The sequence below is a fragment of the Arvicola amphibius genome, chromosome 7, assembly GCF_903992535.2.
Source record: "Arvicola amphibius chromosome 7, mArvAmp1.2, whole genome shotgun sequence".
NCBI lineage: Eukaryota > Metazoa > Chordata > Mammalia > Rodentia > Cricetidae > Arvicola > Arvicola amphibius.
This window is the reverse complement of record NC_052053.1, coordinates 121,601,091-121,625,889: the sequence shown is the minus strand read 5'-3', so window position 1 is coordinate 121,625,889 and position 24,799 is coordinate 121,601,091. Positions and strand designations below refer to the sequence as shown.

Below are 24,799 nucleotides of genomic sequence, written 5' to 3'. Positions count from 1 at the left end.
CCCTCATGCTCAGAGCCCCCTGATAACCCACAGAGGTTCTGAAACAGTGGGAGAAGATGGTACAGGAGATAAATATACTGAGAGCCGAGCAGATTCCGGTGAAACCGGGTTTCCATTATGCAGTCTTAGAGCCACGCACAGAAACAGCAGCGGGTAGAGAGCCATGGTTTGCCTAACAGAAAGCACAGCCTAGCTTTTGTTATGAACGGGAGCTCCGAGACTTGTGCTTCTATCTCGGTGAATGAAACTTGGCATTGCCAGGGGAGGGGTAGCAGAATGTGCAGCAGATGAAAATTGGCGGGGACGGGCTGCAAGCAGGGAAAAGACCCTGATCTTTGATGTCAGCCCTGTTTGGCTGGCTAGCTGGGCTACACACAGAAAGACACTATCAAGGAAGATTCCCCAGGCCCCTGCATTTGCTAACCTGCGTCCAGAAATCTCAGTGAGCCATGCACGCATGGCTCTGCGAGGAAATCTAACACACGTGGTTTAAAACTCTTTGACTATGGCCAGTTACTATGATGAGGAGCCTGGACATTCTTATGTGCTTTTTCTGGAAGATAATTCATCATTTAGTATTGATTATATTTAAAATAACATACTTAACTATTTGTCTTTTGGATTCACCTAGCTATTTCCAAATCCTTTGCTTTCTGACTTTGTCCACAACCCAATTTATATACAATAACTTAAATCAAACTTAGCAATAAGTGGTGGTGGATGGGCAGACTAAGCTATGATTTCCACCCCAGTTGTCGGTCATCAGCACTGTCCTATAGGCAAGAGATAAGGCTTCTTTAAGTTTATGTACTCACCAAAGGGTCTCAATTTTCCACAAAATTCATTGTGATAGTACTGTGTGATGATTTGAGTTCCACCGGACTCCACTGTGCTCACAGAAATAACGTGCACAATAGTGCTGAGAATTTGTAAAGTATTGAGAGCCTGGGAGGGAAGCGTGGGGTAGCCAGAGAGCCTGGCAACACATGGGCGTATCACTCAAGACGGGACTGACCCTCTGTAGTGAGAGTCTCTGGGCCTCTGTGACATCTCTTCCCTTCGTAACAGAAATGTTTCTCTGGGCTTTATTTATCTGTTTTTCTGTGTTCTAACGTTCTATCCCATTTTCCTTTATTCTAATGATCTACTAGAGACAAATTGTTCAAACTAAGCGTTATCAGTCTTAAAGAATTAAAGTCTAGAATATACTAAGTAATAAAATTAAACTTCTGAGAAGCATGACAAAGAAAATGAATTTCTACGTTCAGTCATCCCTTTGTGTTAGAATATCCTCAGGAAGGCATTAAGGTATCGATCATAATTAGTCAAAGATTTAAAAAAAGGATTTAGCGTCATAGGGAACAGCGAGGGGAAAGGACATAGAAGCCTGCTCTTGCTCCATGTGCCCACCAGGTGGTGCTGTCGACCCACACATGGAAAGCTCACGCCAGGCTCCGTTTGTAGCAGGATTTTCACTTTTTCAAAAATATTTTCTGTCTCTACAGATGTGTTCTTTTAAATGGTCAATAAAATTTTATAACCACTATATGAAAAATCGCAAGATTATTGTGATTTGTGCTTCCTGGGCAAGGATATTTCTTTCCGTCCAGACATTCTCAGCCAGTCAGATGTCTGCATTTGTTCTGTTGTGTTGTCTCTTTCCGTCCTGCCCGTCTCTCCAGTACCCAGGCTCAGCCACAGATACGTGGATTGTTGACGGGACTCATCGGGTATCTTTAGATACTGCTTAAATTTAAAATACACTTCCTGGTTCAGTTATAGTAACTCAGTTCCATGCACTCTGAATGGACACAACCTTCTTTACACCCCAAGCCAGGGTGAGATTTGGAAGTGGTCAGGGAGATGCTTGTCACACGTTAGAGATATTTCGAGGTCACTTATGCAGTACACCCCGCGATCTAATGTTCTCTAGGAAAGCGTTCCTAGGTAAACATCCGGAGGAGCTTTTGTTTCCTATTTAGAAAGATTTCGGGCCACCAGCCGTGGAAACGCCCTCACCAAAGAAGAGCATTACGAGGCGCCACCATACCGTGGGGGCAAAGTTACGAATTTTTAAGACTGACTTTAAAGACCATCAACTAATTTTCCTTTTGTGTCCCTCCTGTCTCTCTCCTCTCACAGGGCTTTGTGAACAAGCTGGAGGAATTCATCCAGTGGCTACATGAAGCCATGGGGACCACAGAGAACTGGACTCCTCCTAAGGCAGAGACGGATAGCCTTCGGCTGTACCTGGAGACGCACTTGGTAGGCAGGATGGTGTTGTGTATTGCCGCTTCTGTAAAGGACGTGGATGTGATGCTGGTTTGTTTAGGTCCAGTAGCCGCTGTAGTTACCAGAAGTCTTTATAAGCTAACAAGGCCAAGCTTCAGTGGGGTTAAACTGAACGCTTTCCAGCCTTTCAAGCAGCAAGATGACACCCAAGGCCTCCATATTTCAAATCGATGTTTCAAAGCTCTTTCCAGAAAGGCCCCTGTTTTAAAATAGCTTAGAAAATCTTATTAGACCTGTGTTCTCCTAATTGACAATTGAAGATTTCTCTCTTCTTGAAAGAAACAAATGAACAAAAGAGAAAAATTGGATGACCATTCTGAAGCGTTCTAGAATTCTTGTAAAATTAATGAGCCTCTCATTATCAAGAAGGTCTATTTAATCTGTTCTACACTTGGCTATTTTAATAAAATATTTAAAATGATGATCTCCATCAATTCCGCTGCTAGGTGGATTTTTCATCAGATAATTAATACAACTGTCATTACACTGGGCCCCGTGCTTAGGGAAAACCAGGGAGTAGCCATGAAAAACATTTGGATGGATGGCTGCGCATTGGTTCTGCTCAAAGCAGGAATTATAGACCAGGGTACAGTTGATGAACCTCGGGAGGTTTGTACCAAATGCTTTAAATGACCGATATCAATTATGAAGGGGTGGGAACCACATAGCGGAGCGTGATAAAGCGTGGCGAAGAAGCGCGTTGTCATAGGAAGCGAAAACTCAGGCTTTAAGGATCTCATCTTTATTCCTTTCACTGACAGAATAAAATTGACAAAGGCAATGAGCACGAAGCCTTGGGTACCCAACTGTGGGACTGATTTCTGCCCCCTTTACATGCTTGGAATGTGGATTAAGTCAGCATCATGTCGCGTCCCATGGACGGCGGCTCATAGGAGAGACTGGAGAAGCGGGGGGGGGACAAGAAAGGAAGAATTTTAGTTCTCTTAGTGTTGTGTTTGGCAGCATGCTTGATGTCACTGCAAGGAAAGCGGCTGCAGGATCCAGTTGCTGCATGCAGATAGGCTTGTGGGTGATCACGGATGGCCTGGTGGTGTGGAGAAACGCCAGTGGCCCTTTGTGGCTCTCTTGTCTAGGGGTTTTTATATGCTGCCCTTAGCATTCAGTTCCCTGTAGAATTCAGTTTCCATCTTTTAGAGGGCATTTCATAATCGCAAGATAAAGATATTCAGTGCTTTATGATGTAAATTATATTAATTAGAATGTCAACTTTTCACTGGCATTGTTCTGACAGAAATTCTAATCTGTGTTTAAACAGGACTATATGAACTTTATTTCACATCAAGTGTGCTGTCTTAATTTTCTTGATTTAATATTTTATGGAAAACACACATTCAGCTTTTGAGGTTTCAGAGGGCACAAGGGCATAAGGGTGCCTTGACTGTGGCTTGCTTATGGAAAGCCAGGTGCAGCGTGCAAGCCCAGGGCCCTGTCCTCTCCAAGCGATGTGCCCTTTGTCACCAATGCGTATTCCCGTCTCAGTTCGAGGGCAGAAATTCTTCCTTGACATCCTTGTGCTGGCCTCACCTCGTTCTAGCCAAAGCTTCATGAGCAAATAATTTGTATTGTTCTGACTTATGCAGGTGCTACTAACTTCATGTATCTAATGGAAGAAGTAATTTTTGAATATTCTCATTCAATTTAAATTGCCACCTCTGTTTACTGCCTTACTCTATGCAACCTTAACAATTGCAGACCTTCTTAGAGGTGCCTACAGTGAAGCCCAGCCATCCACACCAGCCTCTACTGAATGTTCTTATCCCAACACAGGGGTCATTACCCACTTGGTGTGGACCACCAAAGGCTCCTTCTTGAGATATCGCTCTTGTAAAGTGATCTGTTTCTGTCAGAGGGTTAATACCTTTTGGGGGTGTTTTTTTCTTCTTTCTCTTTGTGATCATTCTGGCTGATATTGGAACAGTTTGCTGAGAAATTCTGGTTTATAGGCCAGTCCACTGAATGGGAAGTCAGTCAGACCTTACTTCTGATGTTCCGAATTTATGTGATGATGTCATGTGTGGTCGCTACTTCAGCCTCCTTCCCATGGTTTGCTGTGGAAAGTTCCAGGAGTCCCTGAGAGCCACTGGACCATTCCCCAAGCCACTGACCCTAGGAAAGACTTGGTTTCTCCCTGCCCACATTGTCCTTCTGTCCTAGCTGTCACCTGCACCTTATTACACTGCCATTATACAGAATTAATACTTTTATTAGCCTTAAAAGGAGGCAAAAATCTGCCTTTCTGTAAGAACTATACAAGTGAACCTGGGCTTCCTACTTAGCTCACTCGACACAAACCATTCCTATTTCCCAATGAGTAAGCAAGTGCATTTTGTGGTGTTACTCGGTGGTAGAGGTCATCAGACAACCCTCGTTAAAGCATTTTTCTAGATTCTAGGACTCAATCTTTAGTCCACATGAGCATGAGACCCCAGAGTGACATTCTTCTCTGGTGTAATATGCTGGAATAGCTGGCATCTTCCAATATTTACTGTAAAAAAAAAAAAACAAAACAACAGTTGTCCATTTGTATCTTGATACGTGATTCAATTATTTTCCAAGATTGTAGCCAAGGTTTTTTTTTTCCCAACACAAATCAATTAAAGTTTAACAAAGCCTTCCTAAGAGAGAGACACGGGAACTCTATTTTAGCTGTGGGAAACGGTGAGAAATTGTCATGGTACATCAGCGGTTTTCCATGAGAATTAATCATCTGCTTGCAACCTGGCTGCTTCTTCAAAAATACAGTTCCTATCTTTCTGGAAACTGGCATTTTCAGGAAAATGTCATTTGGGGGTGGTATGTTATGAGCACTGGCCATTCTCCTCCGCTGAAGCAGTTTTAGAAGTAGCGCCGTGGAAACGTATCGTTGGGCAGATTTCCTTTTCGCTGTCTTTCTGTCACTTCTGTCCCCTTCCTAGCCTTTCAAAAACAGCTTTATTGAAGTGTTTGGCCTGCCCTGGATTGCACATTTTAGAGTATAAGAATTGAGGAACTTTGACAATCTGAAAGATACAGACACCGAGCCAAATCATGGTAGCGAGCGCAGGCATCAGCCCACCTATACATCAGCCCACCCATGCATCAGCCCACCCATGCATCAGCCCACCCATGCATCAGCCCACCCATGCATCAGCCCACCCATGCGTCAGCCCACCCATGTGTCAGCCCACCCCGCCCATGCATTAGCCTACCCATGCGTCAGCCCACCCCACCCATGCGTCAGCCCACCCATGCGTCAGCCCACCCCACCCATGCGTCAGCCCACCCATGCGTCAGCCCACCCCACCCATGCGTCAGCCCACCCATGTGTCAGCCCACTCCACCCATGTGTCAGCCCACCCCGCCCATGCATTAGCCTACCCATGCGTCAGCCCACGTCAGCCCACCCATGCATCAGCCCACCCATGCATTAGCCTACCCATGCGTCAGCCCACCCCACCCATGCATCAGCCCACCCTTTCTCATGCCATTTTGTAATTCCTCCTCCCAGCCCCTCCCCAGACTCCTCCCTAAGCAGTTGCTGATTTACTTTAGGTCGCTCTCCAATTAGTTTGGACTTGCTCAAATCTCACATGAATAAGACCGACCAGCGTGCTCTCTGCTGGGGCGTGAGCCCGACCTGGGATCCAGCCTGTCTCTTGATAGATATATCATCACTGTCTCTGTCCGCCGTTCTTTCTGTTTTCTTGGTTGGCATGCACCACACTTGACTCGTGGAGCTCCTGATGAACATTTAAGCTGTTTGCTCTGCAGTCTTTCAGAGTTTGTATGTCTGGGTAGAAGCCCAATAAATGAAAATACCGTGGCGAATGCTCACACGCCAGGGCACGTGGCTCTGCTCGTGTGTGCTTAGTAAGCAGCCGGATTGCTTTCCTTTAAGGAAGTATGTCTTTAGAGCACAGCGGTCAGGAGTAAGGCAGCAGAGTTGGCCATGCTGGCTAGGGCCTCGGTATGTCCATGTGCTTCTGGGATGGCCACTCTCACCTCCAGAGTCCTTGTCATGGAAGCCGAATTCACCAAATGAGGAGACCACATTGTAGGCATCAGTGCCAGGAAAACAAACTAAGTGTGTATATTGTATATTGTCTGGGAGTTTTTTTTTTTTTTTTTTTTTTTTTTTTTTTTTTTTTTTTTTAAGTCTGGACCAGAGTTGCCCTTCCTTCCTCTCCTCCCACACCTCCCCCTGAATCCACACCTCCTCTGTTTCTGTTCCCTCCCATGGGCATCACAAAACATGGCATATCAAGTTGCAGTAAGACTAAGCACCTCCCCATGTATTAAGGCTGGGCAAGGCAACCCAGTAGGAGGAATGGGGTCTATCTCTCTGGGAATCTTAAATCTGTTATAAGATCTGTCTTACCATGTAGCCCAGGATATCAGGCTGGCCGCCAGCTTGCATCCTCCTGCCTCTGTCTCCTGAGGACTGGAATAGCAGCAAGTACCACCACAGTCGCCTTGAGAAGAAACATTCTTAAGTCGATTTGATACCTGGGAGCTGTGAACAAAATGAGGGCTGTGGAGCCAAGATTCAAGCTCCTATACATCAGGCGCCCACGAGGGCCAGGCCATTGCTTAGGTGCTGGTGTATGGCGCATGAAGTTGGCTTCTCTTGGGGGCTTTCAGTTGAACAGAGGCAACCCCGGGTTATGTGATAGAGTCCTGGCCAGTAAAATTTTTATAGGATAAATGAAGGAGTTCAGCGAAAAGGTTTATCGTGTTCCTAGAGATAATTGGATGGATGTAGTCCTCAAAGGGCTTATATCATCCTGCTGGTTAAAACAAGAGCCGAGAGCCTGGGATTTCACAGGAAGGGTGAGGGAGGTTACCGTTAAACCTTAACCTCAGCTGGCATGGGTGAGACCCAGCTTGAGCCTTGCAGGTTGGTGCTGGGCAGGAAGGGAGACTAAATGACATTTTAAATGGCCAGACTTTTCTCTGGGGCACCGAAGGTTTGGCTGTGCTTCCGAATAGGAGAGAGAGAGGAATCAGACACAAATCCCGTGGGGGAAAGGCCAGCCTGGCTTCAACGAGTTGAATGAGGTTAACGGAGTGATCATGGCAGAAAATGGGCTTGACTGTAGTATTTGATATTCTAGCACAGACTAGCCGCTATCATATTTCAAAAGCATGACTTTTTGTGTAAATATGACAGGAACTTCATAAAGTGAATGACAGACAGTACAATGGTTAAAGTCTACAGAGAGTCCCTCTCTCAGCGTCTCTCCTGGATATCAGCTCCCCTCGCCTGCTCTCTGTCATTTCAGAGTCATTCCAACTGTTGAAAAACAACCACGCACACGTGTGCTTTGCTTTGTCCCCAGTCTGTATTAGCAACAGGTCAAAAGCAGTAGCTATAATACAACTCTATCTCCGTGTATGGCTTGTCCGCCTTTCCTGTATGAGCACGCTATGGTTTATTTTAACCAATCTTTTATGCTAGACTTTTAGGTTATGTGTAGGCCTTTTCTATCTCAAATGATGCTTCTGGGCCAAATGCTTAGAAATTAAAATCTTGTTTAGTATGGGTGTGTCCTTACATGGGTAATTTCCGGCCAACAGGCTATGCACGGTCAGCATTTTCATCTATTACTGAAGCGTCTTTGGTGGCAATGACGCCATTTGCGGTCAGTGTCTGGACATGACCCCCTCAGTCTTGCTGCTGAAGCTTGTAGGCACACTGCTTACCTTTGTCCCCATGGTAGTTGGTTGGGGATGCCTGTTATACTTCTGGCATTTTTGGTGGAGTTGGTGTCATCTTCATGTTTGGGGGATTATTTGCATTTTTTCCTTGGGACTGACTGCTCATTACCATAGCCCGTTCTTCTGCTGGGTCCTGGTTACTTCTAGATTGACATGAGCTTTTTAAATATTAAAGGAATCAACCCCTTGTCTGTGTTGTGGATGGAAACTCTTTTTAGAGAAACCATCAAGAAGTCTCTCCTAAAGGAACAGGGACATTTCAACAATTGGTGTCCATGCTTAGGCAGACCTGGGAGACCAGTGCTGGGTCCCTGCTCCTGACAAAAATCACACAGGGATTCCTGTCCCAGAAAGACCGGCATGTAGAAACTCCTATCTTAGACAGGCAGGAATGAGTTTAAGATCAGAGGGTCCGTAGGCGAATGCGGAGATTGAGAACATTCGAGCAGCGAGGATTGTGAGTGGGGTGGGGGAAGGGAGGAACAGAGAACAGGAATAGACCGAAGGGCAAATGAGAGATTTGAGCCAACAGCTGCTTTTGAGGCTCGCTCACATTCAGTCAGAAATTCCAGTGGGCATCTGAGTGCCCTGCTCTAGTCTGTGGTATCCTACACTCAACATAGTGTAGGCAAGATGTGCATACAGCGAAGGACTGGAAACTGCTGTCTCTGGGCGTGACCTGGGCCTCCAGGCAGAGCTAACTGTGTGTGACCCAGGTAGTGTGGCACCATCAGCGTGGCTGAGGAAAGCACGGCCATCGTCCCTCACTCAGAGTCTATTTAAAGAGAAACATTAAATTGTACTCGGTGGAAAAGCCAGACAGTATGAAGCAGGGTAAAATGAAAAGCAAAACCCTCCACCCTCCCGACTGACCAGGCTAGGCAGTTTGTTCTGTGCTTTTTTGAGCCCTTCAGTGTAAGGTAAAGTGTATTTTAAAGTTTCTGATGTCCGTTCTATTCACTAACTCGTTTTCTCAGACATGTTTCCATCGGCATATGAAAATCCAGGGTGCCTTCTCCCAGTTCCTTAATGTTTTGTCATGTGGAGGACGTGCCTCAGTTTATTTAATTAAATCTTGTCATGATAGCATTTAAGCTGCCGCCATATCTCTGTTTTCTTTTTCAAATAATGCTCCATGGATATTCAGGCTGATCCTGGTGGAGCATCTCCTTGTCCTTTGCCAGCCGGCCAATAGCAGCAACTCAGGGACCCCCTGTAATCAAAGAGCTCTCATCCTCTAGAAACAACTCTCACTGTATGTAATATAGGCTGAGCCAGATCCATGTTTGGGGGGGGGGGGTGGCTGAGTCCCCGTTTACAGGTGGACTTTCAAAGCAAACCTTCTGACCCGTTTTTTTTTTTTTTTTGTTCCATTTAGTATTAGTCCCTGCAATTTGAATTGGCTGCCACAAGGTGGCAGAGGAGCACCAAAATCCATTTGTTCTTGACGTGCCATCGTTATTGTGTCTTTACCCCAATCTTCATAAACACAAATTGGACTTAACTAGCAATGCGTCTGGTTAAAAGAATGATCGGCAAAACTATATACACCTATTTGTCATCTCTACTTAGATCTTGATGTTTTGTTTCTGATCAAATTGATTTCATTTCCATCACAACAAAAACCAGTGCGCCACCCACAGTTTTCCCTGAACACTTCTGACTGTCTTTTGTTTGCCCTCCTGGGTCTACCTGTGCTCCATTTTTCTCTGCTGGAAATTAAGAGATCACAGAGTTTTGGGTTTTTTTTTTTTTTTTTTTTTTTTTTCTGGCTTCCCACCTCTCCTGCCTCCTTTCTCCGCTGGGATGATGGCCAGCTATGGTCTGAGCAAGCCTCTCTTGCCTCCTTTCTCCGCTGGGATGATGGTCTGAGCAAGGGGCGCTTCACAAGACCAGTAGCTGCCTTGGGGTTGTGGCGCTCAGCTAATGGGGCTCAGTCAGCCGGACTTCAAAAGCCAGAGCTGTGTGTTTGGCTCAGTTGCCTATCAACCCCTTCAGCCTGAGGAGCAAGGCTGGGGCCTGACAGGAGCTTTGAAGTTCCATTTGCTCGTCCCCCTTGAACTCCTTCCAGTTTAGAGCATAGCTGAGTGCATAGCAGGGAGAAAGCAATGCTGGTTCTCCTCTCTGGTGTCATTTGAAATAATTCCCAGCCTCCAGTCCTTTGCTATGGTGGGTGGGGATGCCGGTCCGTCAGGAATTTACAGCATGTGGGCAGTTTGTTATTGCTTGCTCTGAGGAAGGGGACTAAGCCGAGTGGGAGGCTCACTTTGGACATGTGACAGTCATAACCACATTCCTGTGCTCACATGACTGACTCATTCCATGTGTCGAAGAGACATGTGTGCACTGCCTTTTCAGCTAAAAGGGAAGTGTAAGGCGCATGAGAACGGTGCCTTTTTTCTACTTGTTTTCTACTTGTTTGTCTTAGTTCTTAATACTCAACAGTTCTCGCTATTCCAAAAATTGTTAGCGCCCAGTTTACTAATCTATAACTTATTTTTTTAATTAGACATAATAACTGCTTTTAACTAGATTGCCAGGGCTGCCCTGTGTTTAGCAAGTACTGCTTATTTAGGCAAACTGGGCAGTGAAGCAGAGTTTCCAGACAGGCCGTGCTTTAGGAGGCCCACGTACAGGGCAGAGAGCATTGATTCTGGACAAGGAACTCACCAGAGTTGGGGTACCTACCTAGGTCTTTCCTGATGGGCCTCAGAAACAGTTCTCAGTGTATGCATCTTACTATGTAGAATTTTTGAATCTTCAAGCAATTTCTCTGGTGTAAATAATAAAAACTCCATATCATTATATTAGCCAGAAAAAAAAAATCCCAAATCTGTCGTATGATGGTTGTGAAGGCGAGGTGGGGCAGCGGTAGGTGGGGAAGACTTTTCTGTTTCAGGGACTTGTGCTTTTCTTCCTTGAATACTTAGAAATATATGGCAGGAATTGCTTGCAAATTCTTAAAGAAGTCGCCACTCTCCCCACCTGCCCACCCTTGACTGTTCTCTTATGGCTGTCACTACCTCAGGGCCAGCTTGGTCTCATCTAGGCTCATCATGCATTGAGTCACTAGAAGCGCCAGCTAGGTGAAATGATTGAACATTTGTAAAAACAATGTTTGAGCCATTGTGGGTACAAATGCCAACCAATGGAACACGTTTTCAAACTGTGATCACCTATGTCTTCAAGGGTTAAAAATTCCGTAGCTTTAATATTGCTGTTTAAAAGGATGAACACGGTATGACTAGACAGGATGTTAATGACTTGACATTACAAAATTTATTAAATTTATTTTTAAAGTGGTTTGGTTCCCCCTTTCAAATGCATGAAGCGTGTGGGAGTTGGAATAGATCTGCCCCAGGCTGCCAAAACAAATTTTTAATGGAACTGGAGTCCTTCAGGGATTGTCCTAAATCCACATAATATTCTTAAGTCCTGGTGTTTGCACTGGGACCTGTGTATTAGCAGATGTACGTGCGAATAATATACGTAGAGCCATCCATCACCCGGATGACTCCACATCCTCAAGGGCTGGCACACATCAATTATTCCACCTCAGGGGGTAGAGAGATATTTGGGCTAGCATTGACCTCCTTTTCAATCAGGGCTTCCAAACAGTATGTTCTGGAAGTCAAACAGTCCCTTCAGACAGAACCTCTGTTTGAGAACGCGCTTGGCCTGATGTCGCCATGCTGAGAAGTCAATGTGATTACCTGTGTCAGGTGTGGAGGCAGCATCCGGAGAAGCAAATGAAAATCCCGTCACTGGGAGTCACCGTCAGCATCCGGGATCTGTCCCATCTATCTACATCTTGCAGAAGTTATTAGCCAGTCTATCAGGAAAGACTGTCAACCTCGCTGAGCTGCATCTACATTCACACACAAAAGCAACTCTTTGAGATAAATTATAAGTTGCTCGAGGAGCTAGATTCACTTTCAAAGGCTTGGAGCTGTTTTTATGAAATGAAGGGAGTAAAGACTCCTGAGGAGGAATGGGGATTTTTTTTTTTTTGTCTTTTTTGTCTGTTTGTTTTAAAGGAAAACAAAGACTATTTTTAAACATATGGTTTTGATTAAATAAGAAAAAAAAAACAAAGTTGGAAGTTATTCCTTAAATGCACAAAGTTCTCTTCTGAAGCTCCTGATGTCATGGCTGAAGGGACGTGACAGGTTGCTGTGTGACCAGTCAAGCGGTGACAGAGGTAACCACTTCATTTTGCTGGGAAAGTGTACCATTGAGGTAGCGGCTGACCATCTATTTAATTGCGTGGTGAGTACCATGTGATGAGAGGGTAAAGTTAAATTGATGATTCAGGCTACCCCAGCCAGGGTACAGTTTACATGGCAATTATGCTGGGTCATCTGAGTGTAATTGGCAAGTAATTTTGTAAGCGAAGGAACATGACAGCTCATTTACATGGTGTTCACTGAGTAAAATTTGGGGACATTCATCAACCACTCTAGAGCGCGGAGTGATTGCATTGATATCCCCGAACGCTACAGGCCGTTGGATGCTGGTTTACGGCACGCCCTCCTTTCAATCGTGGTTAGTTGTGTGTGTGTGTGTGTGTGTGTGTGCAGTTGTGTGCAGCGCGCTAGGCGCTTTCATTCAAACGTGGGTGAAATCACAGCTCTTTTTCTCAGGGAGCTCACGGGTAGGAGGAGACAGACACACGGATCATTTTAACCGAGTGTGGTGAACGGAGGCTGAAGCTTGCAGAGGCACTGCGGATGGGTGCCAGTGGAGAGCGAGTGTCGAGGGTGGATATCAGGGAAGCCTTGCCGGCGAGGGTGACACCGAATTGAATTATGGGACTTTGATAAAACAGTTCTTACCAGGTAAAGGCATGGTGAGAACAGAATCCTATAGAAGCCAGTAGACTAGGGGGTGGGAGACTCTCAGAGTTTACCTGACGAGACCTGCAGTCAGATAAGGCCTGAGTCTGGCTAGCCCGCCGCCCAAGGACTTAAGAAGAGGTGGGCCCTATCTAGCTGTTTTGAAGATAGACCATTTTGTATCGTAACAATTACTGTGCTATTGTGATATGCTAGGCTCTATTCTCTGCGTATCAAGGGAATTTTTATTTTAATCTTAACAACCACCCAGGAAATAGGCACTAAAATTCCTTTTACAAATGAGGGAACTAAATAGACAGAGGTTGCCCAGAATTACACAGAGAGTGATGGAGGAGCTGGGCTTTGAACACACCTATCCAGTTCTGAAGGCCTTGCTCACTGCTAACACTAGCACATCCCATGCTGTTGGCTTCCTTATCACAGTCTGCTGGGATTCCAGACTAACTCCGTCCTATGCCCGCTGTGCTCACTGGGCTCTGAACACGCTGCCAGGGTGGTGACTTGCCATTCTGCTCAAAGTCACATCTCTAAGTTTGAGACAGCCGTGCCTGTGTTGCCGCTAACATACAAATGTGTAGCTTTGAGGGAGGACAGGCCAGAGACCCACGTAGTCAACCTCACAAGTGAAACACTGAGGGCTGGGAGCTAAGGTGGTGTTAGTGTGGAGACACGTGGATGGAGCCGGAAATTGGCTGGGCCCGGTGATTGATGGGGCATGTGGATCCTGTCGGTATGCTCTTGCGTCACTTCTGATTTCTAACCAATACGCTGGAGAGAGGACTTGGCAAAAGAATCCGAGGAACAGGGAGGTTCACACTGCTCTCTGATGAGCATTTAGATTCCTGAGAAGAGCTATGTGGGCTCAAGATAAAAGTTAGAAGAGACTTCCCCAGAGGTGGCTAAAAATAGAAGGGATGGTCTGGGGACATAACCACCCCGGGGTAGATGAGTGGTTGAATGGCTTGGGATTCTTCTCTCTTTGAAAATTCTCTAATTTAAAGTAAATAAAACTTCTCCTGTTTCCTTCCCTAAACTGCCTGGATGAAAAAAAAAGATAAAAATCAAAGTATTCGAGGGCTGGAAAATATTGAGTCCAAACGCCTTGATTGTAGATAAAGGAAGGAAGCCCCGAGGGCTACATGATTCATCCGAGGACACCCCCCAGGAGGAAGACAGGGTCATTGGCTTCCCTTCCTTTTGTCTCGAATAGTAACATTTTTGTCTTGGGTGTCCCTGTGGGCAAGCCACTGGTAGACAGTGGCACAGAAACAGCAGAGACATGGCATTTGTCTCTAGGGAAAGTGGAGTATTGACAATAAGGGGTGGGTGCCTGTCACACGACGACCTAGGACATTGAGAAACATGAGAAAATTGAGTTTAAACATTCCTAAGAGGAGTTAGAGGGATGGCTCGGTGGGTAAGACCGTTTCATTGGCAAGCATGAGGACCCGAGTTCAAATACTTGGTAGCCACGTAAGAGGCCAGGCTTGGCTGTACATGATGGCAGTTCCAGCGCTGGAGAACAGATCCCCAAAGCTCACTTGGCAGGCAGCCCAGCTTAAAGGATGAGCTTTTGGATCAAGCAAGAGACCCTGTCTCAAGGTCTAATTAAGAACTAGAGAGTAAGACATCTCATGTGTTGTCCTCCACAGAATGTGCATGGGCCTGTGTTCTCAACATTCATGTACATACAGCACACACCTATACTACACATATAAAACATACAACATACCAAATCTCTCTCTCTCTCTCTCTCTCTCTCTCTCTCTCTCTCTCTCTCTCTCTCTCTCTCTCTCTCTCTCTCTCATCCATATGGATTTTTGAATTCCCTAGTCATTGCCATCCAGTTCTAACATGTTCCATTGTCTCTGAGTTTTGCAACCCTACGGTGGTAGTGTTTTCACTTAATGCTTTGGAAAACCCTGGAAATATAGCCTGCTTCATGAGATCTGACCATGGTCACTCCTGAGCCCACCGTCCGCAAACGATAGCATTCATTATGTTGTCTTGCAGCCGACTTTGTCTTTGCAATGAGGTTGTTTACATATTAACATCTATAGTTTTATCACTATAGTTTTGAGTCATTTTTGGGGTTGTGCCGTTTGTGTGAATTGCCTCATCATCGTTTGAATGGCAATATAATATCTTACTAGATTTCAAGAGATACCTGAAATATTTACTGAAAGAACTCTCATTCTCAACTCCCAGCATATTTTGAAGAATTTATTTTATATTGTGAGCAACTGTGCATCTAGCTTATGTGGATGGCTTTGTGGGGCAGTGAGCAGGCTGCTGAGCTCCTCGTAGTGATTATAACCTGCTTCCTTGCCAGGGGCCCTCTGAGAGTCCTAAGAATGCAGGTCCTGGGCAGAGAGACAGTAAGTGACTTCAAGCTGTGGCTTTTCTAACTAAATACATATTTTCCCTTTGCCCTTGTGCAAAGCATGCTCTCGCTTTCTGAGGGAGTGAGAATCTTTGTGTGAAGAAGTGTCACCAAGTGTCTTACTCGTCAGCGTGCACACACCGTCTCTTCAAGTGACAGCAGGAGTAAGTTCATCAGTTCAACGTGCCTTTCAGATTCGGAGACTCCTGACTAATAAAATCTGGTATTTATCATCAGAACAGCCAAAGAACTGGATTCTGGCACATGCTGCTCTCACGCATGGAGAGAAACTTGAAAAGACAGAAGATTTGCTCCAATTTTCTTTCTTCTATTCATCTAGAAGCAAAAGCATACCTTTTTTTCAATTAAAAAGACTATGAGCACACAGAGACATCTGGCCCGTATCACCGCTGCAGCTTCCTAGAACGGCCAGCTTGCCTCCGGTGTGTCCTTTGGAAAACTCGAGTCTGCGGCAGCGAGCAAGCTCTTCCTAGCTCGTAGGTCTGCAGCAGCCACTGCCATCCCCGCCATATTCCTCATGCTCTTTCATGGTCCTGGGGGTCAGCTCCTGTGTGGTCACCATTGCTCCCTACCCTGCCTGCAGCCTCCCCCAGCCACATGGAGCTTCTGCATCTCTAGACCTGTAGGCAAGCCAGTTAGTTCATTCCTTATAAGCTCTCTTTAGGCCCTGCCGAGACTGGGTCTCATGGGCTCCCACAGTCCCTATTAGCTCTGGTCTTTTATACTTGGTTGGTGTAGTAGGTTTTAATTTAAATAAGCAAACTTAAATCTCGTTGGACAAGGCTATTATTGCTCGATTTTGCTTGAGGCAAAAAGCTCCATCACTTTGTATCACACATAAGATCCCAACCACACATGTATTCTATCCTAGGCCATTATCTCTATGACCCAGTGGACTAGACTATAAACTGCCTGCAGACTGGTGTTGTGCACCTGCTAATTTTATATATATGTAAATCTGGTAGGGGTTTCTCCATAAATATACCTATTCTATAAACCCGTGCCTTAAGAAAAAAAAAAAAGTAAAATCCCCTCAAGAAAGACTGTGTGCCTCTTTAGGTTACTTGTGCGGCTTCACAAATGTACCAAGACTCATGGTGCTTGGTGGACCTGGCAGATGCAGACAGTACCCACAGGGTGGCTGAGTGTCTGTTGTTACCCTACGATGCTAGGAGGATGGAACCACGTTGAACATTTAAGCCTTTGAATGTGCTCATTCCCCCGTCTCCTGTCCTAGGTTATCCCTCAGACACAATCATTTCTGTGCTCCATTGTGAGTTCCTTATTCCATTCCACGGGCATGCGTGGTTTGCTTCATCATGTCTGATCATGGCTGAGGTGTAGTCATGGGCATAGCTGAATTTCCGATTCAGATTCATACAAGCCGATCATGCCAGATGTAATTACGCCACTGCCCATTGGTTAACTTACGATAATCGTTTTGATAATCCAATCACTGAATCTTCTTTTAAAAAATGTTTTGGAAAATGACCTATTTATTGATTTATTTTGTGTACATGCGTGTGGGTAGGGGTGTATATAATGTGGTGGGGATCCGAGGACATTTTTGAGGAGCTGGTTCTGTCCTTATACTAGAGATCATGGTCGAGTTGTCTGGTTTGGTGGTAGGAACCTTAACCCTCATCAATATCTTGCTTGTTTAGACACTTGATTTATAATTAACTAATTAATTCCCTGTGTGTTTATATGAGTGTGAGTGTGTAAGCCAGAGGAAAACTTGCACGAGTCAGTTTTCTCCTAGTGCATGGGTCCTAGGGATCACACTGAAGGTACCAGGCTGGCTGCCAAGTGCCTTCACCTACAGAGCCATCTCTCGGCCCCTCACTGAGTTTTCCTTTCCTCTAGTTCCTCTCTTCTCACTCAGTTGCACGCTGCTTTAAGGACACTGGAAAAGAATCGGTGTTCCTTTGGATCCAGGCCGCGCTATCTGTGGGACATTTCACATTATCAGTGACATAGGATCCTGGAGCATGCCCTTGCCAATGTCCTTGCCACAAACTCAGTCTCTAGAGAACTCTCTGCACGGTCAGGGCATGGTGCAGGTGTGGCAGAGGGACTAAAGATGCCGTAGGCATTCTGGAGAAAACACGCTAACAGCATAAGGATGGGGGAGTGTCCAGCTATCAGGCTAAAGAAAAGAACAGGAGAAACCGCACCCTTCTTTAGGGAGCGGTGGGGGCAACACCCAGAGGGTTTCCTCAAGAATGGTTTAGCAGCCTAGCGTCTCACTGACAATTTCGTTAACGTGCCCGCTGGGCTGCCTTCTCGGGGGCCTGTTGTGAATTCCTTGCTTGATATTATTAATGGTTAGTGGGCACACCTGAAATCAAGCAATAATGTACCATTTGGGTAATAGTTATATTAAATGGTTCTTTTATACAACATCGAGCTTATCAGATTATCTCGCTCCTAATAATGAGTGCCTCATCTTTACCAATTTCCGTATCAGATGTTTCCACATCATCCCCAAGTGCAGCCGCTTCCAGCTGCGGCGGCACTTGTCTCCTCTGTTTCAACGATGTCGAGGTGCCAGCCTCCTCACGGGTCCCTCCCTTCTCTCTGGCACGGAGGCACAGGCCCGATGTGCCTCTTGGAAAGCTGGCGGTCACCAGCCGTTTGATACAGGCAAATTCGGAGTCAAAGACAGCACGAGGCAGAACTGATTAGTGATGTGGAATTTTTACGACAGGCTTCTCCCTGAAGTTTGGTGCTGCTGAATTCGTCTCAGACGTTTCTCTTTTCCCTGCTCCCTTTGCTGAAACTCGTGTACTCTAGTCTGTGTGGCACTGCGTCAGTGTGGCGGAGCCCCAACACAAGGACAAAAAGCAAAGGATGCTATGCTTCACTGTAAGATAATAAGCATTTAGTAATCCAGAGGCACTGCCTTCATTGTGCGGATCAGAAGTATAGAAGAGGCTTAAGCGATGGCGCAACAGTTACTAACGTTTACTGCTCTTACAGAGGACGCAGGACTCACAGCCATCTATAATTTTATGTCCAGGGGGACCCTACGCCCTCTTCTGGCGTTCACAGGCACGGCATGCGCATGGTGCAACACCATACACCCTCTTCTGGCGTTCACAGGCAAAATACCCCTACACAGAAAATAAATACATCTACAAATATTTTTGAACAATTATCTTTAAGAGGACGCATCAAGATTCCTGAACACTGCGTAGTTTATTTTATTCAAATGCATACCTGTAGCCGAAGGCACAAATGGAAAAAAAAAAAATGCAGAGCCACCGGTGTGTTGGGAGCCAGACAGTGTCCCCTTCTAGAAGGTTAGCTGTAATGATACCGTATCTCGTGAAGGAAGGCTGGCTGGCATAGTTGTCCTTTCGAATTGCCTTAGTCCAATCCTTATCTCTATGCTGCATCTCGTATTTCTCTCACTTCCAGGTTTTCTTTTCGTTCCGATTCTGTCTTTAGTACTTAAAAACAAATGTTTCTCTAGGAAGTAAAGAACAGCTCACATTCACCGCTGAGCCTCCAAGACAACTCGCTCTGTACTCGCCAAGTTCCGCTGCCCATTAAGGCCAAAATCCATGCTTATTGGTCCCCAAGTCTCCAGTGGTGTCATAGACCACACGCAGTTCATGAACCACTGAGTTGAAGATCCACTCTCACAATTTTATGATTATCTAGCTCTTCAATTAAAATTAAATCCAGTGTGGAGTTAACACAGCCTGTGTCATGTATGCTTCATATCAAGCATAGCACAATGTAGCTTTTAAAGACAAAGCCCAGAAGGTGCAGAATCCCTAGCTGCCCCTCTCCATCCGGTGGTTCATGCAGCGTCGAGGAACAGAGATGAATCAGACCATGCTGTATTAGTGGATGCATATACGTGCGCATCAGGCTCCCTTGTTTTCCTGCTGACAACTTCTATGGTTACATTAAGAAAAGCTTGCATGTGCAGGTGGGAATTCATTATATTTTATCGAGGACGGCTACTCTCGATAGAACCTATGGGATGTGACTTTTCATAAAAACCTAACAAATTTCTAGATTTGTTGAGCTGCTTCCAAACAGATGCGTGCTGCTAATCTAACGGAAACGTTTAGAGCCTAGGCCCCAAATATCAATAGCTTTTAGTATTGCAAATTAGTCTGTCTGTTGGGTAAATTGGGCTGTGTGGTTCTCGATTCAAAGCAGCAAGTGATTCTGCATGTGTGTTTTGTGTGTGATTCCCTTGCTGGAGCCTGACGGCTGTGTGCTCCTTTGCAGAGTTTCAAGTTGAACGTGGACAGTCACTGTGCTCTCAAGGAAGCCGTGGAGGAGGAAGGACACCAACTCCTCGAGCTCATTGTATCGCACAAAGCAGGTAAATCCTCCTGAAATATTGCGGGTCTTTATGTCTCCAGACTATTAAGAATGAAGAAGCATTGCTGTAAATTACTGCATATATTCACTTCCTTATGTATTATTAATATTTACATTATCAGATTGACCTTCAAGATTTATAAATGTTTCATATACTGCATACAATGCTGTGATACTCATACGATGAAATAGTGCCTCCAACCGCCTGTTCATTTTATTTGGGGCTTACCATTCGCCTGAGTTCCAATTGAAATCACATTCCCAAAAACTTCACGTTGACATGCTTTTTGATGTAGGAGCTCTGGAAATAACGTTAGGATAATGAGTGAGAGCCGTTCTTACAGACACGATGCATATGCACTAGGGTGTACATAGAGATCACCATGGATATAGGCAGACTGTCCATGGACATCTGATTAGCTCTGTGCCAGTTCACGCATGCGGACGTGTGGCATATTCTCTGTAGGCCTTTGCATCAGCAGAGGCTTAGGCCTTCAACCAGTTCTTAGTCCAACATAGATGCATTTAATGAAGAATGTATTACAGATTAAAAAAAATTGTTATATGGTCCTATTTATCCTGATAATTAAAGGCCACAAAATAGGATTGGTTTAAAGCTTGCTTGTTTGGTTGAGGTTTTTTGTTTTAGTTTATTTTGTGTCTTTTTTTTTTTTCTTTTTGCTTACTATTTAAACAGGAAAAGAATAGCATCAAGCAGATGTGTTTGTTATGTTAGTCTTGATTTGGGCCCATTTGCTGTATTTCCCATTGAATTACCTGTATCTATTTCCAGATGTCCATTTGATCAGCACAGGGCCTTGTGCTGCAGGTGCGCAGCTCTAGTCCCAATGACACCTCTCCATCACATTCGGTTCCGCACACATTATTTTCTCCAACCCAGAGTCTGCATCGGGGCCTGCATGTGCTTGTCCCGTGTTTGTACTGTTCTGTCGCAGCATCTCTGGTCTCGGTTCGGAGGAACAAATGGTGGGCAGTAGTAAGGTCACTAGAGAGCATGGGTGTGGCTGGAAAGAGCCGCCTAGCTCTCTGTGTGACAGACAGTGAAGCAGGCAAAGATGCAGCGGGGCCCACAGCTTTGCTTTCCTTTGGAGAAGGACTGAAGGACATGCTGAAGATGATTGCAAGTCAATGGAAGGAGCTGCAGAGGCAAATCAAACGGCAGCACAGCTGGATTCTCAAGGCTCTGGACACCATCAAAGCGGAGATACTGGCTACTGATGTGTCTGTGGAGGACGAGGAGGGGACGGGGAGCCCCAAGGTAAGTGGCTTGAAGTTTGCTTTATTTCCCCTTATTCCTGTCTTCTTTTGAACTAGGCGCCACTGAAGTTTGCTTTCCACCCCTAAGGCTCTTCGTTTCTAGTGAGTAAACTTTGTAACTCCTTCTTCCTCTGTCTCCCTCCGTGTGTGTGTGTGTGTGTGTGTGTGTGTGTGTGTGTGTGTCTGAAAACAAAAGGCGAGAACTTTCAAGTTTTCTAGGAAGCAGAAGGGGGACAGGATTCTAGGGGTGGGAGAAAGTGGGGGGAGGCATAAAACATTTAGTAAACAAAACATAAAGCATCTTTAACATGAATAATCAGAATGGTTTTAAATTGTTTTGTTGCAACTATAAATCACTATAATCAGTGCAATCACTCAGCTCTGACATCCATTAGCCGCTTGGTTACAGCAAATTAACAAAGAAGGGAGAAAGTGATTCATTATCTCATTCCTGTTAATGACTATCAGATGCATTGCCTAATTAGGGGATGGTCATTGTAGTGCGAAGAAGGTCATATGCTTCGCTACAAATCTTTTTGCTCTGAGTGTAAGTTTTCCACAATGGCGCACGCACTGAAGGCAGCAAGTATTTTAAAAATGAGTATTGGCAGGCTTTGATTATCCATTTTAGATTTACAAAATCGCCTCGGAGACATATGCCACTGAGCACCAAATGAAGCGCCTGTTAGTGCAGAGCGCTCTGGTCGTAAAGGTGTATCCTTAGACTTAACCATGTTGGGAACAATTTTATTAATTTGACATTTTCTTGTAGTTTCTCACTTTTTGAAAAGAAGTCCAGAAATCTGTCGCATTGTAGACTTGGGATCAGAGCCTAGTGTAGCACGGAGGGAAGCAGATGGAAAAGTTCAGTTTCTATTCCTGGCATGGACAGAGAGAGGGACATCATCAAATCCCATTTCCTCAGCGTGGCCAGAGCAAACTAGCAACCACTTTGCCCTCTGAGACTCAGATGCTTCAATACAGGCAGAGCTGGGACCCAAACCAACCCCCACAACACCGAGACCAAGCAGCCAGTCGGTGAAAAGCTCGGAGGACCTCTCTTTATCTGTTAGAAAAGAATTGAATGGCAAGATCAGTCCCACCGGAACCTCCACCACAGAGGAGGTCACACTTCAGGAAATACTCGAAGAAAGGAAGGGAAGTGGCTTGGCACAGGAGCACATATTTTAGGAAGGAATGTGATTGGAAGTTCAAAGCCGCAGCTAAAGCCAAGCTAAAGTAGTCAGCAGACATCTCTAGGCAGAGGGAGCAGACCACAGGGGGAAGTTGATTGGCCAAGGCTTCACTGTGGAAGAGGGGCAAAAACTATCAGAACGGGCACAACTAAAATCTGGGTTGTGTCTTTTTCTCTAACAAAAAGAGGGGTTGGGTGTAGCCTAGAGGTAGAGCACTTGTCTAGTACATACGAGGACTTAGGTCGCATTGCCGACACCACAGAAGGAGAACGCAAGCACGCTACCCTATTCCTCATCCCCTCCCAGTCTCTTCTGCATTTGTGCTGTCTTTCTCCTTGAGCATCGTAGCAAATGCAAAAGAATTCTACCTGAATCCCTCTGTGCAGAGGAGAGGCCGCTGAGAGGTTAACTAGTTTGCCTAAGGGCACACAGCTACTAAGTCACAGGGCTGGTGTTTGAATCCATACTCTCTGGCTTAGATGTAGTTTCTCACCCCCATACCCACTGCTCCCTTCTGTGAGGCTTGGGCTGAGAGTCTGTGCTTTAGAGAGGCAAGCTTTTGGGAGGCATGGGTGTTTTTGAGATTGTGGTACTAAAACAGATGAGGCAGCAGAGATGGGGAGAGAAAGAGATGCAGGAAAGGGGGCGCACTGCTCTGAGGAAGTGAGAGCCCATAGACAGAGTGTGATTGGGGGAGGAAGGCTGGAGAGGATGCTGCTGGCCTGCTCTAGGAAGGAGAGGGTTCAGAATAAGTGGGGAAATAACCCTGACTTTCTGTGTAGAGATGCATTCCCGGCTGTGTAGCAGGCATGGGGATGGGGCAAGGGTGAGTGAGGGTGGGCAGGATGTACCACAAGCACCTCTAGAGACTGTGCAGCCGTCCAGACTGATCAGAGGATGGGGCTGGGGTTAAGGACAGCTGTTCAGCTGGACTTACTTGAAGACTACTGCTCGCGGTCAACTTGCTTTTGAGAGAAAGAGAGAAGCCACTTACTCAAGCCAGAGAAGGACAGACACATCAGCAGTTTTTGGAAAGCCTCTGCAAACCGCAGGGGTGATGACCCCACATGCTAGCAGGAACGCCTGCAATAGACTCGAGACCGACCCCTCTCCCACATACACACACATACATAACACGAATGAAGGGATGTCTGAGGCTCTGTTACCTCAATAACAGACAGTGCCAATAAGGCTTTTAAACCAGGACTGTATAAATCAACTGGGCCACATCTTATTTGAGTGAAATGTTGCACGACCATTAAAAAGCAGTGTTTTAGAAAACTTTGTCAACAGTAGGTGATAACTATATATAATTACCTATTTTTAAATAACTTTATATTTTCTAAATCCCTGCCCTGAGCAAAAACTATCAAAAAAAGGGTAGATACAAAGTTTAAGAGTTAAAAATTATATTTAAAAGGCAAAATAGGTGACATTGTGCTGTGGGGTGTGGGACCTGAATTTAACTATGAAAAAGGAGAACAAATAAATATGATTGTTAATGATCTGTGTTCCCGATTTCTAGAAATAAAATGAAAGAGAACAGCAAAATTTGCTTTTTGAATCCTTCCCAAAGGGACAAGGTCTCGAGTTTCATCAGCATACAGGGAGCAAAAGGCTTATTTTCCGAATTAATGCACCTCTGTCCTGTAGTACCTTCCTGTCAGCACACAAGCACACGTCATATCTGAAACGATGACAGGAAGAGATTTTGTGTTGTGGGATCGACACACGGGGAACCTGGGAGCTGCAGTGGCAGACGAACCCCAGGCCTTCCGCAGGTACTCCAGTTAGTGCTCTCTTCACCAGTCTGGGCTGGATTCTCCTCCAGACAAACAAACACACTCATATTCAAGGATGAATGTAACATAGATGCAAGGGTAAGCTACTATGGGGGAAAGATGAGATGACTATTTTTCCCTGTTTGTTTAATGTTTATGAATTGTTTCTCTCAGACTTGGGGCAAGCTGAATACCAGGGAGGTGGAGACTCCAGGTTAGACCTTCTGAACGAAATGACTACTGTTTGCAACTAGGTGTCCTTGAGATGATTACCTGGCTCCTCTCTCTCGTATTTATCATCTGTAAAATAAAGGCAACGGGAGCAACAAGATGTTCAAAGAACAGAGGCACACACCATCCGGTCCCTTAGCCTGAGTTCAGTCTCTGGGAGACCCACACAGTAGGAGAAAAAGCTGATGAACTGTTGTCTGGCCTCCACGTGTACTGTGACACACAGAAGCCAAGCCAACCCCCCCTTTTCTTCTCATAGAACATATTTTTTAACTTTTCAAAGGGGTAAAATGATAATTCCTGCTTCAAAAATCTGCGACATGGATCCTTTTAAAGAGTGCTTAGAATGAGAGGGTGTTTTGCGTACTCAGGACACAGAGGCTCAGGATGGCTGAAGATGGAGGTCAGCCTGCCCATTAGGTGAGCTTGAAGCCAGCAGATGATGTAACAACAGTGTTGAGACCAGAGCCTTGAATGGAATAAACCTTCAATAAGGCGAGCTGTGATGTGGAAGCCTTCCTATTCTAGTGACACAAGAGGCAAATAATTGTAGTGGATTTGGTAGAACACCAATAGAAACTGGTACTACAGATGCTATAGATGGAGAGAGGCCTCAAGGAAAGATCTGGAAAGAGCTGACTCTTTGAAATAAGGGTTCAAGGGTATTTGCCGTGGTGCAAGTAAAGGGGACCAGCA

General features: G+C 45.4%; 1 protein-coding gene across 2 annotated transcripts in view; it reads left to right on the top strand.

Annotated features, from left to right (window-relative positions):
* The window catches only part of Akap6 (A-kinase anchoring protein 6), a 410,870-nt gene that overhangs the window by 199,501 nt on the left and 186,570 nt on the right, over positions 1-24,799 (top strand). For both annotated transcript variants that reach the window (XM_038336827.1, XM_042055440.1), the window contains 3 exons: positions 2,143-2,265; positions 19,522-19,618; positions 20,733-20,896. In XM_038336827.1, coding sequence (XP_038192755.1) covers positions 2,143-2,265; positions 19,522-19,618; positions 20,733-20,896 — 384 coding nt within the window. The remainder of the gene's footprint in view (positions 1-2,142; positions 2,266-19,521; positions 19,619-20,732; positions 20,897-24,799) is intronic.